This window comes from Calonectris borealis, chromosome 12, assembly GCF_964195595.1.
Source record: "Calonectris borealis chromosome 12, bCalBor7.hap1.2, whole genome shotgun sequence".
NCBI lineage: Eukaryota > Metazoa > Chordata > Aves > Procellariiformes > Procellariidae > Calonectris > Calonectris borealis.
The window spans coordinates 1,240,867-1,252,559 of record NC_134323.1 but is presented as its reverse complement, the minus strand read 5'-3'; the positions used below and the strand labels follow the sequence as shown (position 1 = coordinate 1,252,559).

The 11,693-nt window shown below is 60.8% G+C and overlaps 1 protein-coding gene across 1 annotated transcript; it reads left to right on the top strand.

The window, feature by feature from the left end:
* The first annotated feature begins 1,607 nt into the window (after positions 1-1,607).
* Positions 1,608-11,650, top strand: ACD (ACD shelterin complex subunit and telomerase recruitment factor). The gene is made up of 14 exons (XM_075161203.1): positions 1,608-1,717; positions 2,990-3,119; positions 5,562-5,686; positions 6,242-6,332; positions 6,878-6,957; positions 7,152-7,196; positions 7,766-7,800; positions 8,174-8,337; positions 8,526-8,610; positions 8,757-8,837; positions 9,483-9,581; positions 9,795-10,510; positions 10,852-10,928; positions 11,096-11,650. The coding sequence occupies exons 1-14, from the start codon at positions 1,608-1,610 to the stop codon at positions 11,157-11,159; spliced, it is 1,902 nt and encodes a 633-aa protein (XP_075017304.1). The 3' UTR covers positions 11,160-11,650.
* The last annotated feature ends 43 nt before the right edge of the window (positions 11,651-11,693 follow it).

Genomic DNA, 11,693 nt, shown 5'->3' with positions numbered 1-11,693 from the left:
TCCTGCAGCGGCGAGGCACCAGACCGACCAATGGACTGAACTCCCAGCTGCCTTCCAAAGAAAACCTCTGACTGGTGGATACAGGAGCTTCGGGACAGGCCTGAAGATCCCCCAGGTGCTTCTGCTGTGCCTAAAGTCAATGGAGAAGCACCACCTCCATGTGCTGATGGACACCCTGCGGGGAGGATCTGGGCATCCCACCGCCTCCCCAGGTGGTTCCTGCTGCAGCGTTGACCAAACTGTGCACAGACAATTCCTAGTAGCGGAACATATATATAAGATAGTTAGGAGATGTTTTGTAGGTACTTTAAGATAATTAATAACAACAGGTCAGGCAGGTGATCGTGCAGGACCGGGTGAGCGTACGCCTGGGGAGTCTCACCTGCTCCAGCTGGAGATGCTGCTGCAAGGACCTTTGCAACTTGACAGTAACCAACCGTCCCATTCAAGCGATTTGATCCATGTGCATGCTACCTTACGCAAAAATCCCAATAAATTAGCTTTTTTCTTTAAAAACAAACCCTGCTGTCTACTCTTCTGCATAGCACTATCAATCTCGTCGTGGCATTTCACCACGCTCACTCAAGCCCGGTGATGCAGCCACGGCCTCCGACCTGGGGATGAAAAGACGCCGGCTGGACCGAGCCACGACTTAGATGGCGTGATTTCAGCCCTGACCGGTGCGAGAGGAGGTGTTTGCCGTCCCTCAGCACGTGCCTGAACATTTCCCGGTTTGCTTGCCGGATCTGAGCAGATAAGCAGCTTTCATGCGTCAAGAGGCAAAGTGTCTGCAAGCCCGTTGTGGAAGGATGATTCTTCCCACGGGCAACCACCTGGGAAGAACCTGGAGCTGCTTTGAGCTATTGGGGCCAAACCCAAAGGAAATAATGTGAAAACAAGGGAGTGTTTCAGTGACGGTTTGTCATCACGTGCCAACCACTGAATGGGAAGCGGTAACAGAAAGTTGGGCAAACAACGGGGAAGAGCGTGAGCGTGCCCAGGAAAAGCCTGGAGGAGAGCAAGGAGCCTGGCGTGGGCTGGGGCTGGGGATGCGGATGGAGTTGGGGACGTGGATAGGGACGGGGATGCAGATGGGAATGGAGTTGGGGATGGGCCTGGGGATGGGGACAAGGTTGGGGATGCAGATGGGGATGCGGCTGGGGATGGGGCTGGGGATGGGGACGGCTTTGGGAATGCAGATGGGGATGGGGTTGGGGATGCAGATGGGCACAGGGATGCAGATGGGGATGGGGTTGGGGATGGGGTTGGGGTTGGGGATGCAGATGGGGTTGGAGATGCGGCTGGGGATGGGGCTGGGGATGCGGATGGGGCTGGGCACAGGGATGCAGATGGGGATGGGGTTGGGGATGGGGATGGGGTTGGGGATGCAGATGGGGTTGGGGATGCAGATGGGGTTGGGGATGCGGCTGGGGATGGGGCTGGGGATGGGGCTGGGGATGAGGATGGGGCTGGGGACGCAGATGAGGACAAGGGCCGGGGCCGGGTTCGGGCGGGCCCCGCCAGCCGCTCCGCCCCGGATCCGCGGCAGCCGGGCCCCGTTTCCTCTTCCTGGGTCGCGGCCCCGTCTCGCCTCGCGGCGCGGGGCTATGGCGGCGGCGGCGGCCGCTTGTCCCGGCGGGGCGGGCGCGGGGGAGCAGCGGGGCCGGCGGGAGCAGCCGGGGCTGGCGGCGGGGCGGTGCCAGGCGCTGGGGCCCAGGTGGGGCGGGGGGCCGGGGCGGCTGGGCACGGCCTGTCCCCAACCCCTGCCTGTCCCAACCCTGCCTGTCCCCAACCCCTGCCTGTCCCAACCCTGCCTGTCCCCAACTCCCTGCCTGTCCCCAACCCTGCCTGTCCCCAACCCCTGCCTGTCCCAACCCTGCCTGTCCCCAACTCCCTGCCTGTCCCCAACTCCCTGCCTGTCCCCAACTCCCTGCCTGTCCCATCCCTGCCTGTCCCCAACTCCCTGCCTGTCCCCAACCCCTGCCTGTCCCAACCCTGCCTGTCCCCAACTCCCTGCCTGTCCCAACCCTGCCTGTCCCCAACTCCCTGCCTGTCCCAACCCTGCCTGTCCCCAACTCCCTGCCTGTCCCCAACCCTGCCTGTCCCCAACCCCTGCCTGTCCCAACCCTGCCTGTCCCCAACTCCCTGCCTGTCCCAACCCTGCCTGTCCCCAACTCCCTGCCTGTCCCCAACCCTGCCTGTCCCCAACCCCTGCCTGTCCCAACCCTGCCTGTCCCCAACTCCCTGCCTGTCCCCAACTCCCTGCCTGTCCCCAACCCCTGCCTGTCCCCAACCCCTGCCTGTCCCCAACTCCCTGCCTGTCCCCAACCCCTGCCTGTCCCCAACCCCTGCCTGTCCCATCCCTGCCTGTCCCCAACCCTGCCTGACCCAACCCTGCCTGTCCCCAACCCCTGCCTGTCCCCAACCCCTGCCTGTCCCATCCCTGCCTGTCCCCAACCCCTGCCTGTCCCCAACCCCTGCCTGTCCCAACCCTGCCTGTCCCAACCCCTGCCTGTCCCCAACCCCTGCCTGTCCCCAACTCCCTGCCTGTCCCCAACCCTACCTGCCCCCTACCCTACCTGCCCCCTACCCCTGCCTGTCCCAACCCTCCCTGTCCCAGCCCTTACCCAGCACAGAGAGACCCCTTCCCCCCCTTGCAGTTACGAGGGTGATGGTTAAGTCCTGGGCACAGGAAAATAATTATTGGGGGATAATAAACGATACGGGAAGAGGGGAGAAAACCTGTCCTGAGCTGGGTGGGAGACTTGCAAAAGGCTGCCCCAGCCCGCGGGCGGCTCCGGAGCCCACTGACGTCCCCCCTCCGTGGCACGGCTCCCATCGGATGGGTCTCCTTGCGGAGGAGCGGGTGGATTTGGGCTGGATTTGAGCCCGCCCCGGGGGTTGTGGCTGTGTTTGGGGTGCAAAACCGTTCCCGGAGCTTTGCTGTGTCTCACTCTTCTGATTCGGTGCCTCCTCTCTTGTCCCGTAGGTTTGTGTATGAGATCAAAAACATGTCTTCTCCTAAAGTCTACGTCTTGCAGCCCTGGATCGCGAACCTCTTGGTGAATTATGAGCAGCTGGATGCCAATGAGAATCTCCTGGCCGGGCAGGTCCTGCGGGTAGGTACCGAGGGGGAACTGTCCTAAAGTGCTCCAACGGCGTTTGAAATCCAAATTCCTGGAAGCGTTCAGAGGTCCCCGGATCAGTGGCTGTGGGTGGGCAACCCTTCCTCCTCAAAGTCCCCGATATTTTTTTTCTGAGGTGGAAGAACTTTGCTTTGCCCATTTCTGGTGGCCTTGGCGACTTTTGCCCCCCTGGTAGGTGTGCCCTGCTCTCATCCAAAAAGTTTGCGGTCTCCAAAGTCATGTTACCTCCTCGCACTCGCAGGCTGCCTTGCCTTCCTCCTCCTCCTCTCTGCCTCCCCTCCTTTCTTGTACCGCGTCCTTTGATGGGTGGTCCTGGCAGCGGGTAGCATGAGGCAGAAGCAGGACCTGCTGAGGTGTCTGGAGCCTCCTCCTGTCTGGTGGTGAGCCTTGGTGGGACCATGAGCGTGTCCTCCCGTGGGTGCTGGCTCTTCTGGGAGAGCCTCTTGCGTGGTGATTCAGGGCATTCTGGGGCCCAAAACCTGCTCCTGCGTGGCTCCTGAGAGCTTTTTGTGCAGCGCGGGCGACGTCTTTGCCGTTGGATCTATCCTGCGTGGCAGGAGAGGGCTTTGGTGAGGGGACTCTTGGCTGTGTGAGGCCCGATGGGCAGCGGGAGGGAAGCAGGAGGAAAACAGCCGAGCCGAGTCAGTGCTGCTGGACTTGGAGGGATGGGGTGAAGATGCTGTGAGACAACCGGGTGCACGAGCAGACGTGAGACCCGCACGGGCAGGGCATGAGGTTCCTGCCTTGTGGTGGGTCGTGGTCATGACCTGGATGCTGGAGAGACCCCGCTCCAGTGCTCTGGTTTGCTGTTCTCTTGCAGCCTTTGGGTGCTTGTAGCAGCATCCCACCACGGAGAACGTTATTGTTAGCAATCTCCTAACGGCTTTTGGAGATGAGATGTTTGGGGCACATCAGGCACCTCCTTACTGACAGGAGGAGGAAGGAGAGAGATGGATGTTGCGATTTAAATGGAAAGAGAGATGAGATGGGGAATAAAAAATGACAGCGAGAGAGAGAAGACCTTTGGGTCCTATTCCCCATCCCGTCTGAAGACGCGGAGGTGGTGAAATCACTGGTTCCCTACTTCTTGGCCCAGTCTCCTCTCCCAGGTAGATCTCTTGCGCCTGGGCTGATGAAGACCCAGCAGCGAATGAGTGGATCTCGAGAGATTAATGGGGAGAGTCCCCTCACGTGTGACCGCTCTCCAGCCTACACCCGCAATCAATAAAGGTTGGGAGCCGCAGAGCCTTTCTCCAGCTTGCTCTGGGCTCCAGCTACGCCCCACCTTCTCCTCTCTCTGTTTCAGATCTATAACTTCCAAACATACCCTCTTCATCTTGTTTTTCACCCAGTCCTGTGAGCAGCCCTGCCTGCTGCTGGTGCCGGTGCTCTCTTGTGCTAAGCCGCTCTGCCTCCGCTGGGAATCACGAGTTGCCCACAGTGAGTGAGCGCGCGGTGGGACTGGCCACCTGCACGCCGGGCTTCTCCCACCAGGGCGAGGGGACGCGGCCAGCGGGGACTGCTGGGTGGCCGAGCGGCAATACCGACGGGAGCAGGATCCTGGCGGCGTGGGCGTCCTTAAACCCAGCAGCAAGCCTTGTTGGCTTGTACGGGGGGTTCGTGCGGTAGGTTTGGCAGGCTCTTGTGGTCAGAAGGTCCCACGACGACTGGTCTTTCTAGCATGGTGGGCACCTATCAAAGGACACGGGTCAGATGCACCGTGCACGGTGGGACATGCGATTTCACGTCCCCACTTCGTGCGTCGTGTCCCGACATCACCAGTCAGGTGAACGACGTACACGACCTATGTGACCAAACCGTAGGTGTGTACCAGGAGAAGCCCAGGGCTGGAGGGATTAGGACAGGCCAGGGCTGATCCACGGCTCCCAGCCCGCGCAGCAGGCAGGTATGAGACTTGGAGGAGCAGTTTACTGCTTCTCTCGGGGGTTGTTTTGACCCAGCATGGCCATGGCTTAGTACAGGCTCAGGGTTGCTACGCCAGGAACTTCTTTCAGAAGAAGGGAAGGGCTGTGATGATCCTGCTGGTTACTGCTGCTCTCTGTCTCCCTCTGCTTTGCAGAGGAGCACGTGTCCCAAGCCTGTCCAGACCCCTTTTGCCTGGATTCCTGCTGCTGGTTTGGGTAAAAAAAATGCTTGGTTGTGGCTCCTCTCCCACCTTGCCTTCGATTGCTCTCTTGCACAATGTGGCGCGTCCCTTGTTCTGTCCTGGCGTGGAGCCTGCTGGGTCCAGCCGGGACCTCTTGGCCTTGGGGTAAGCGTTACCACCTGGCTTCACGGTGAATGGTGACCTTCTCTCCTAAGAGTCCAGGCCCTCAGCCAGGCCTGGTGTCCTGTCCTTCTTCACTGGGAAGTCTGAGTGAGACTTTTTTCCCCCCCTCCTCCATCTCTTGATAGGTTTTGAGTGACTCAACTGCTCCAGGCCAACCTGAGGTCCTCCAAGATGCCGTCCTACAGGTCTCAGATGGGTCCTACTACATCCGCGTGGTCATTACGTCCGAAGCTCTGCGGGCGGAGGAAAAGTGGGTTCCAGCGTGACTCGGCTGTGGCTGGGACAGCGGTTCTCCACAGCTGCTAGTGGGGCTCCTGCCTGGTCTTGTTTCAGGTTGTGTTAAGCTAAAGCAATCACAGGGTGGGAAATCGGCGTGAAAGAGCGGCTAGGAGAAGAAAGCCGGAACGCCGGTGCTCGGTGCTCTGGTTTCAGCTGGCCAGGATGGGCAGGGGGTGATGGCAGAAGCTGCGATGCCGTGTAGATGTGATTAGAAAGGACTAAAGCGCCCGTGGGCTTTGTAAAAGGAGCCAGAGCATTAACCGTGGGCTGCTCCTTCAGTGATTTCCTCAGTTTCCCCATTTGGACACCCCTAGACTGGCGAGGCGCTGGTAGCAGAGCCCAGGATAAGCAGCAGGAATAAGTTGCAGGAACCAGGAGCCCTTGGTCCCTGAGGCACACGCTGAGACATGTGCCAGCAAGCCCCGATGTGGTTGGCGTAGCTGTTTGGGGAGCCCCGCTATGTGTCTGGGTGGTCCAGCTCCGTTCTTCGTCTCTCCGAGACGTTCCCGCTCTGCTCTTTTTCTAGCACCCACATGCAGCTCAGGCTTTCCAGCCTTATTTGCAGAATTATCGTCTTGCAGAAGTACACGGTGTGTTTCCGGGAGGAGGCCAGGCTGGTACGTGCTCTGATGAGTGGAAGCAACTCGTTCCTTGACCTTGCCTTTGCTTCCTGCGTCCTTACCTGCTCTGAGCTGCTCCCGGGAGCTGGTGGTAGATGAGGGGTGGCCTTTCTTCTCTCTTCTTCCACGTGCAGCTCCGGGGAGGGGTCTGTGGCAGTGACGATGGCTTGGCCTGGGCGCTGGGGATAACATGAGTCCTCCATGGAGATGTGGTGCATCTCCCCCAGGGCCACCTGGCTCTTACCTCCTGCTGCCGCGCAGCCGCAGGAGACCTGCGTGGACCTGCTGATGGCAGAGCTGCCTGCTGTCCCCTCGCAGAGGTTCAGGAGTGTCCCCAGGGCTGGCCCAGCCTCTTGAGGAGCCATCGGCTGACGCGGGAGGGTACAAACCCCCCGTTGAAGGGGGTTGTCCTTTGCGGGGGGGCCCTCGCTTTGGTTGGAGGCAGAGCTGGGGTGGGTGCGTGGGTGCTCGCTGGCCCCGGGGAAGGTGGGAGCAGAGGTGGGACTGCAGAGGTGCCTTAGGGGCTCCGTTCTCCCCCGCAGGAGGACTGCGAGTTTTACCTGACGGCCCAGCGGTTCATCGTGCTGCCCATGGAGAGGCAGAGGTTGGAGTCATCCGACGGGTACGGCCCCCGGGGCAGGCGGGGGGGGGGCTCTGCTCTGGGGGGGGCTTCCTCATCTCCCCGGAGCGGCGCTGACCCTGGGAGCCCTGGCGTGAGGTGGTTGCGGTGGGGACTTAGGAATCGTCTCCGTCGCAAGCTGCGAAGGAAGGCGGGGACGCGGAGGGAATCGGTAACTGGCTTCTCTCTTGCCGCAGGAACCAGGAGCCCTCTGTGCTGCAGAAGATCAAGGAGCTCTGGCTGTAAGTACGGGGCCGGCCGTTGCTGGGGAACGTCACGGCCACCGTGAGGAGAGCGTGCAGGCTCCGAGCGGGGCCAGGGCAGGCGTTACGGCAGCTCCTGGTTAACCCGCGGGACTCCCTGCCCCAGGGTGTGACAGAGCTGAGAAGACGATGTAAAATGAGGTCCTGGTGACTGCAAAGTGAGATGCTGGTGGCACAGAGGGCTCTGCCTCTTCCCCTGAGCTGGGAGGAAACACCCGTGGGGAACTCGCTTCTTCCAGCCGCGGGCAGCACGGGTGGGTGGGTGAAGCCCTGCGCGGCTCGTTCTTCACGCTTGGAGCCCCAGTTCTGGAGATCCTCAGGGGTCTCCGTTTCCCCGTTGGTCCATCTCCAGGAACAGGGCTCCCTGATGGGTATTCCTGGGATACTGAGCAGTGGCCGGATCCGGCACCCAGCAGGGAATCCATTACTTCCACAAGCCGCTTCTCCCAAGGCAGGGTGCTCGATCTGCGACCAAAAGCTGCAAAGGGCTTCTGGCCTGCGTGTGCCCCAGCCCTAACCAGGCTTTGTCTTCTCCTTGGTCGTTGCAGGAGGAGCCTTGCTCTGAAGAACGCTCCCAGCTCAGGTAAAGGGGTGGGGGGGGTGCTCTGGCTGCTTGGTGGAGCTCCTGGCTCTTCTCAGCTTGGTCTGTGTTAGGCAGAGGTAGCACAAACGTGATCAGATCTCCCAAGGGCAACGTTGCTAAACCCAAAGGAGGACAAGACGGTGCTGACTGTTAAAGCAGCCTGGGCCATTGCGCGCCCGTGCTCACGCTGCTGCTCCAGGACCTGGGTGGAGAAAGGAAAGAGAGTTCTTAGAAGCAGAGGAGATGCAGAATTTTGTGTGTTGCCACGGGTTTCAGTGCACGTGAGAGTCAGGCAGCAGAGTAGAAGCATTTGCAAGCGAGGCTTGCCTGAACTGAGGTGTCTTCTCCACTAACGCTCCTGTTCTCACTCCAGAGCCATCCATCTCTCAGCTGATCGATGCCATAGGACAGAACCAACTGGAGGTTTTGAAGGAAAATGCTGAGGAATGCTTGGATTTGCGGATGCCCAAGGAGACGCCAGCGACGGTGAAGGACGAGGTTCCTGTCACCCAGTGGGAGGCAGAGCGCAAGAAAGAGGTCAGCCTGCCTGCCGAGACAGCTCATGGTGGGGACCCTGCTCTGGAGGGGTGGGAGGAGGAGGGGGAAGAGCGGTGGGCAGAGCTGGAGGTTTGCTGGGGAGGGAGATGGTGTTCAACTACCAGCTCTGGGTGCAGCTCGAGTGGGACTGCCCAGCGAAAACCACGGAACCTGTCTCATCTCAGCAGGGTGAGGACATCTTCATGGTCCCAGCCAACATCCTGGTGATCCCTCCTGAGGAGGAGGCAGTTGCTTGCGATGCTTCCAAGGCAGGTCAGTGCGGTGGCTTTGTCTACGGGGTAGGCACTTCAGTGCCCCAGCACGCGAAGTAAGGGTCTCCCTGGGGTGGGGAGAAGACTTCCTTTGCTCCGGCTGCACGCCGTGCTGGGATGCGACCAGCAGTGCCCCTTTCGTTGCAGACACAACCGAAGCAACTCCCGGGAAGAGTGGAGATGACGGGACCGTGCCAGCCGACCCGAGTGTCGTATCCCAAGCCAGCCGTGAGTAGTGGGACCTCCAGATCCCGTCCAGCCTCGTAGCGTTTTCCTCTGAAGTTGGCTCAAGCCCATCTTCTCCTTGGATTGAGCAGAGGAGGTACCAGCATGGCCAGGCCTTTGGGAGACCAGGACTCCCAGCCTTGCCTTGAGCAGGCAGGGAATGGTCCCATTCCTGCAGCCTCCTGAAGCTGAACACCTTCGGTTCGTTGTGCTGGGAGCACAACAAATTATTTTGTCCCTTTGATGCCATCGCGGAGCCCGAGTCGCCTGCCCGAACCCTGGCTGGCTGTGGTTCGGCACTGGGCTGGGCTTGTGTCACCCCACTGGGCTTGGTGTCACCAAGCTGCAGTAGCACCCGCAGGAGCTCCACGTAGCGGGGGGAGACGAAGGGAGCTGCTGTCCTGGACAGCACAGGGTGTAGGAGAAGGTGTTCCTCCTCCCGCCTGCTGCAGGGGCTGGCTGAGGTGGAAGGAGTCTGGCTGGAGTACTGGAGTACGCCCCAGTTTCAGCTGGAAGGGGCTCTCGGAGCTCCCCTCGAGCGCCGTCTCTGTCCGAGACCTCGTGCACGGTTCTTTGTAGCCGCCGCAGGGCTGGGAGCGGGCGGCCGCTTTCTTTGCCAAAATCAACCCCCCGACTTGATCGTTGCAGCTGTCGAGTCCACAGCCTTGTCGGAGAGCTCGGAGGGATCCCTGGACGATCCCTGGAACAGGCTCCCCCTGATATCTTTGACCCTAAACTCTTCGGATGGTGAGTCCCCGCGCCCCTGGGCATCCAGCCTGCCTCGCCGGCGGGAGACAACCCCCTCTCCTCTCACCCTGGCTTGCTTTCCTCTGGCCAAAAATAGTGTTCCCATTGCCCCATGCCTCCGTCGTTCCAGCGCCGATGCTCTCCTGCCCAACCCGCCCTGCTGGGGCAGGTCCCACCACCAGCCCCCCCTGACCACGCGTTTTCTCTTACCAGAGAAGACCTTTCCAGACGACCTTTCACCAAAGACCAAGCAAGACGTGGCTGCTGACAGCAACACCCCCGACTTGCTGGAGCCCTGCAGCCAGGACTCTCCCGAGGGTTTGCTGCAGGGAGAGCCGGTGCAGACCTCCTCTCCCTCCCTGCTCCTCTCCTACGGCGATTCCAGTCCGGTGGAGACCGGCACCACGCAGGCAACGTCAGCTGCGGAGGCAGCCTGCGATGCCCCCAGCCCGGCTCGAGGCCCGCAGGTATCGGGGGGCTCTCAAGCCACCCTGCCGTCTCTTTCTCCGGCTTTTCCCGTCTTGCCCAGCAGCCGTTTGCAATCCCTGCCCGAAGAGATGCCGCACAGGGAGCAGGCGGACTCCAGTGGCACAGCTTTCCCTCCGGATACGTTGAAGCATGGTCCGGCTCGTGCCAGGAGCCAGGGAGGAGATGCTGTGGGTGCCAAGAGGAAGCTGCTGGGAGGAGATGGCCAGGCGCTGCCGGCCCTCGGAAGGCAGCAGCATCCCCGAGGCGCCCCGTGGGGCAGGGGGGGAGGCACGGGCAGGAGGATGGAGTTCGTGAGCCCACGGGGCGCGAAGAGGAGCAGAAAGGAGGAGACGGGGCTGCGGCGTGGAAAGGAGCTCTCTGAGGAAGAGGAGGAGGAAGAGCAAGCATCTCCAGCGAGCGGCCCCAGCTCCAGGCCGGAGCAGCGCAGAGCTCTGCAGCCGGTAAAAGACGAAGCAGGCGCTGGGGTCCCCTGGGGGGTGGTCCCCAGGGAGGCTCTCTGTGTCCCCCAGAGGCCTTTCCTCACCCGGCTGGGGGGGATGGGGAGTTGAAAGCGGGTGTTGACGTAGGTGGTGGCCCCAACCCTCCCGAAGGAAGGTTGAAGGTGTGGTTGAGCCCGAGCTGGGTGGGAACCAACACTTGCTGGAGCATCTTCCAGCTCTCCGGGTAAAATAAGATTGGAAGAGCGGGAAATGATTGAGGGAGAGGCTCCAGAGTTTTCTTAGGTGTATCTGGGCTTTGCGGCCGGGGCAGACCAGCCTCACCCTCCCCTTCGCTTCTGCAGTACGTGAAGGAGAAGCCGGTCCAGTACAGATACGAGGCACCCAGCCCCGAGCTCTGCGAGCGGATAAGATCGGTCAGGTCAGTGCAGCGATGGCCTTGTACGGCCGTCCCCGGTTTCCCCCCCGCCACGGCTGGCCCCGTGGGGTGCGGCGGGTCCCCAAACTCTTGCCTTACCCCTGGGCACCGGGGGGTGTCCCCCCAGCCGGGTCCCTTCTCACCCTGGCTCCGTCGGTCTGGTTTCGCAGGATCTCGAAGGCGATGCTGAAGTGGGCTTGCTGGATCCTCACGGACAGGGAGGTGGACTCCTGAGCCCAGCCCGGCCTTCGTTTCTTCACCGGTTCAGCCAAAACAATTTAAGGCTGCCTGGGAGGAGCAGTTGGGGGAGGAATTGGGGGGGCGGGGGGGACACCAGGACCCCTGTTCCCAAGGGGACCGCTGAGTGGCTTGGCCTGGCTGCAGAGACCCTAGCTCCAGAGATGCTGGGGACATGACCTGTTGAAGGCCAGCACCCTCAGCGCTGGGAGGGGAAAAAAGCATCCTCTCCCACCTCTCCCTCTCCATCCTTTCCAAACGCCCTGGTCCAGCGAGTGGGGACAAGAGGTGACCCGGTGCCACCATAGCAGGGGCGGCAGCGATGGCAGAGGCCCCACAACCTGATCCCCCGCTCCGAAGGCAGCGCAGGAGTTTGGATGTTTTATTGATTGGTTTAGGTAGGGTCCTGCACTGTTCGTTACAAAAAAATATCCCGCAGGGTAATGCTGTAGAAATTAAAAATAAAAATTGTATATTTTTTAAATACACAGCTCTTGTATTAAAAAAAAAAAAAAAAGGGAAAAAAAAAAA

What these genes read in the sequence shown, in the direction of transcription:
- ACD (XM_075161203.1), top strand. Translation starts at nt 1,608, where the DNA reads ATGGCGGCGGCGGCGGCCGCTTGTCCCGGCGGGGCGGGCGCGGGGGAG. An exon ending in TGCCAGGCGCTGGGGCCCAG is followed by an intron (nt 1,718 to 2,989) that starts GTGGGGCGGGGG and finishes CTTGTCCCGTAG; the next exon opens with GTTTGTGTATGAGATCAAAA. An exon ending in TTGCGATGCTTCCAAGGCAG is followed by an intron (nt 8,611 to 8,756) that starts GTCAGTGCGGTG and finishes CTTTCGTTGCAG; the next exon opens with ACACAACCGAAGCAACTCCC.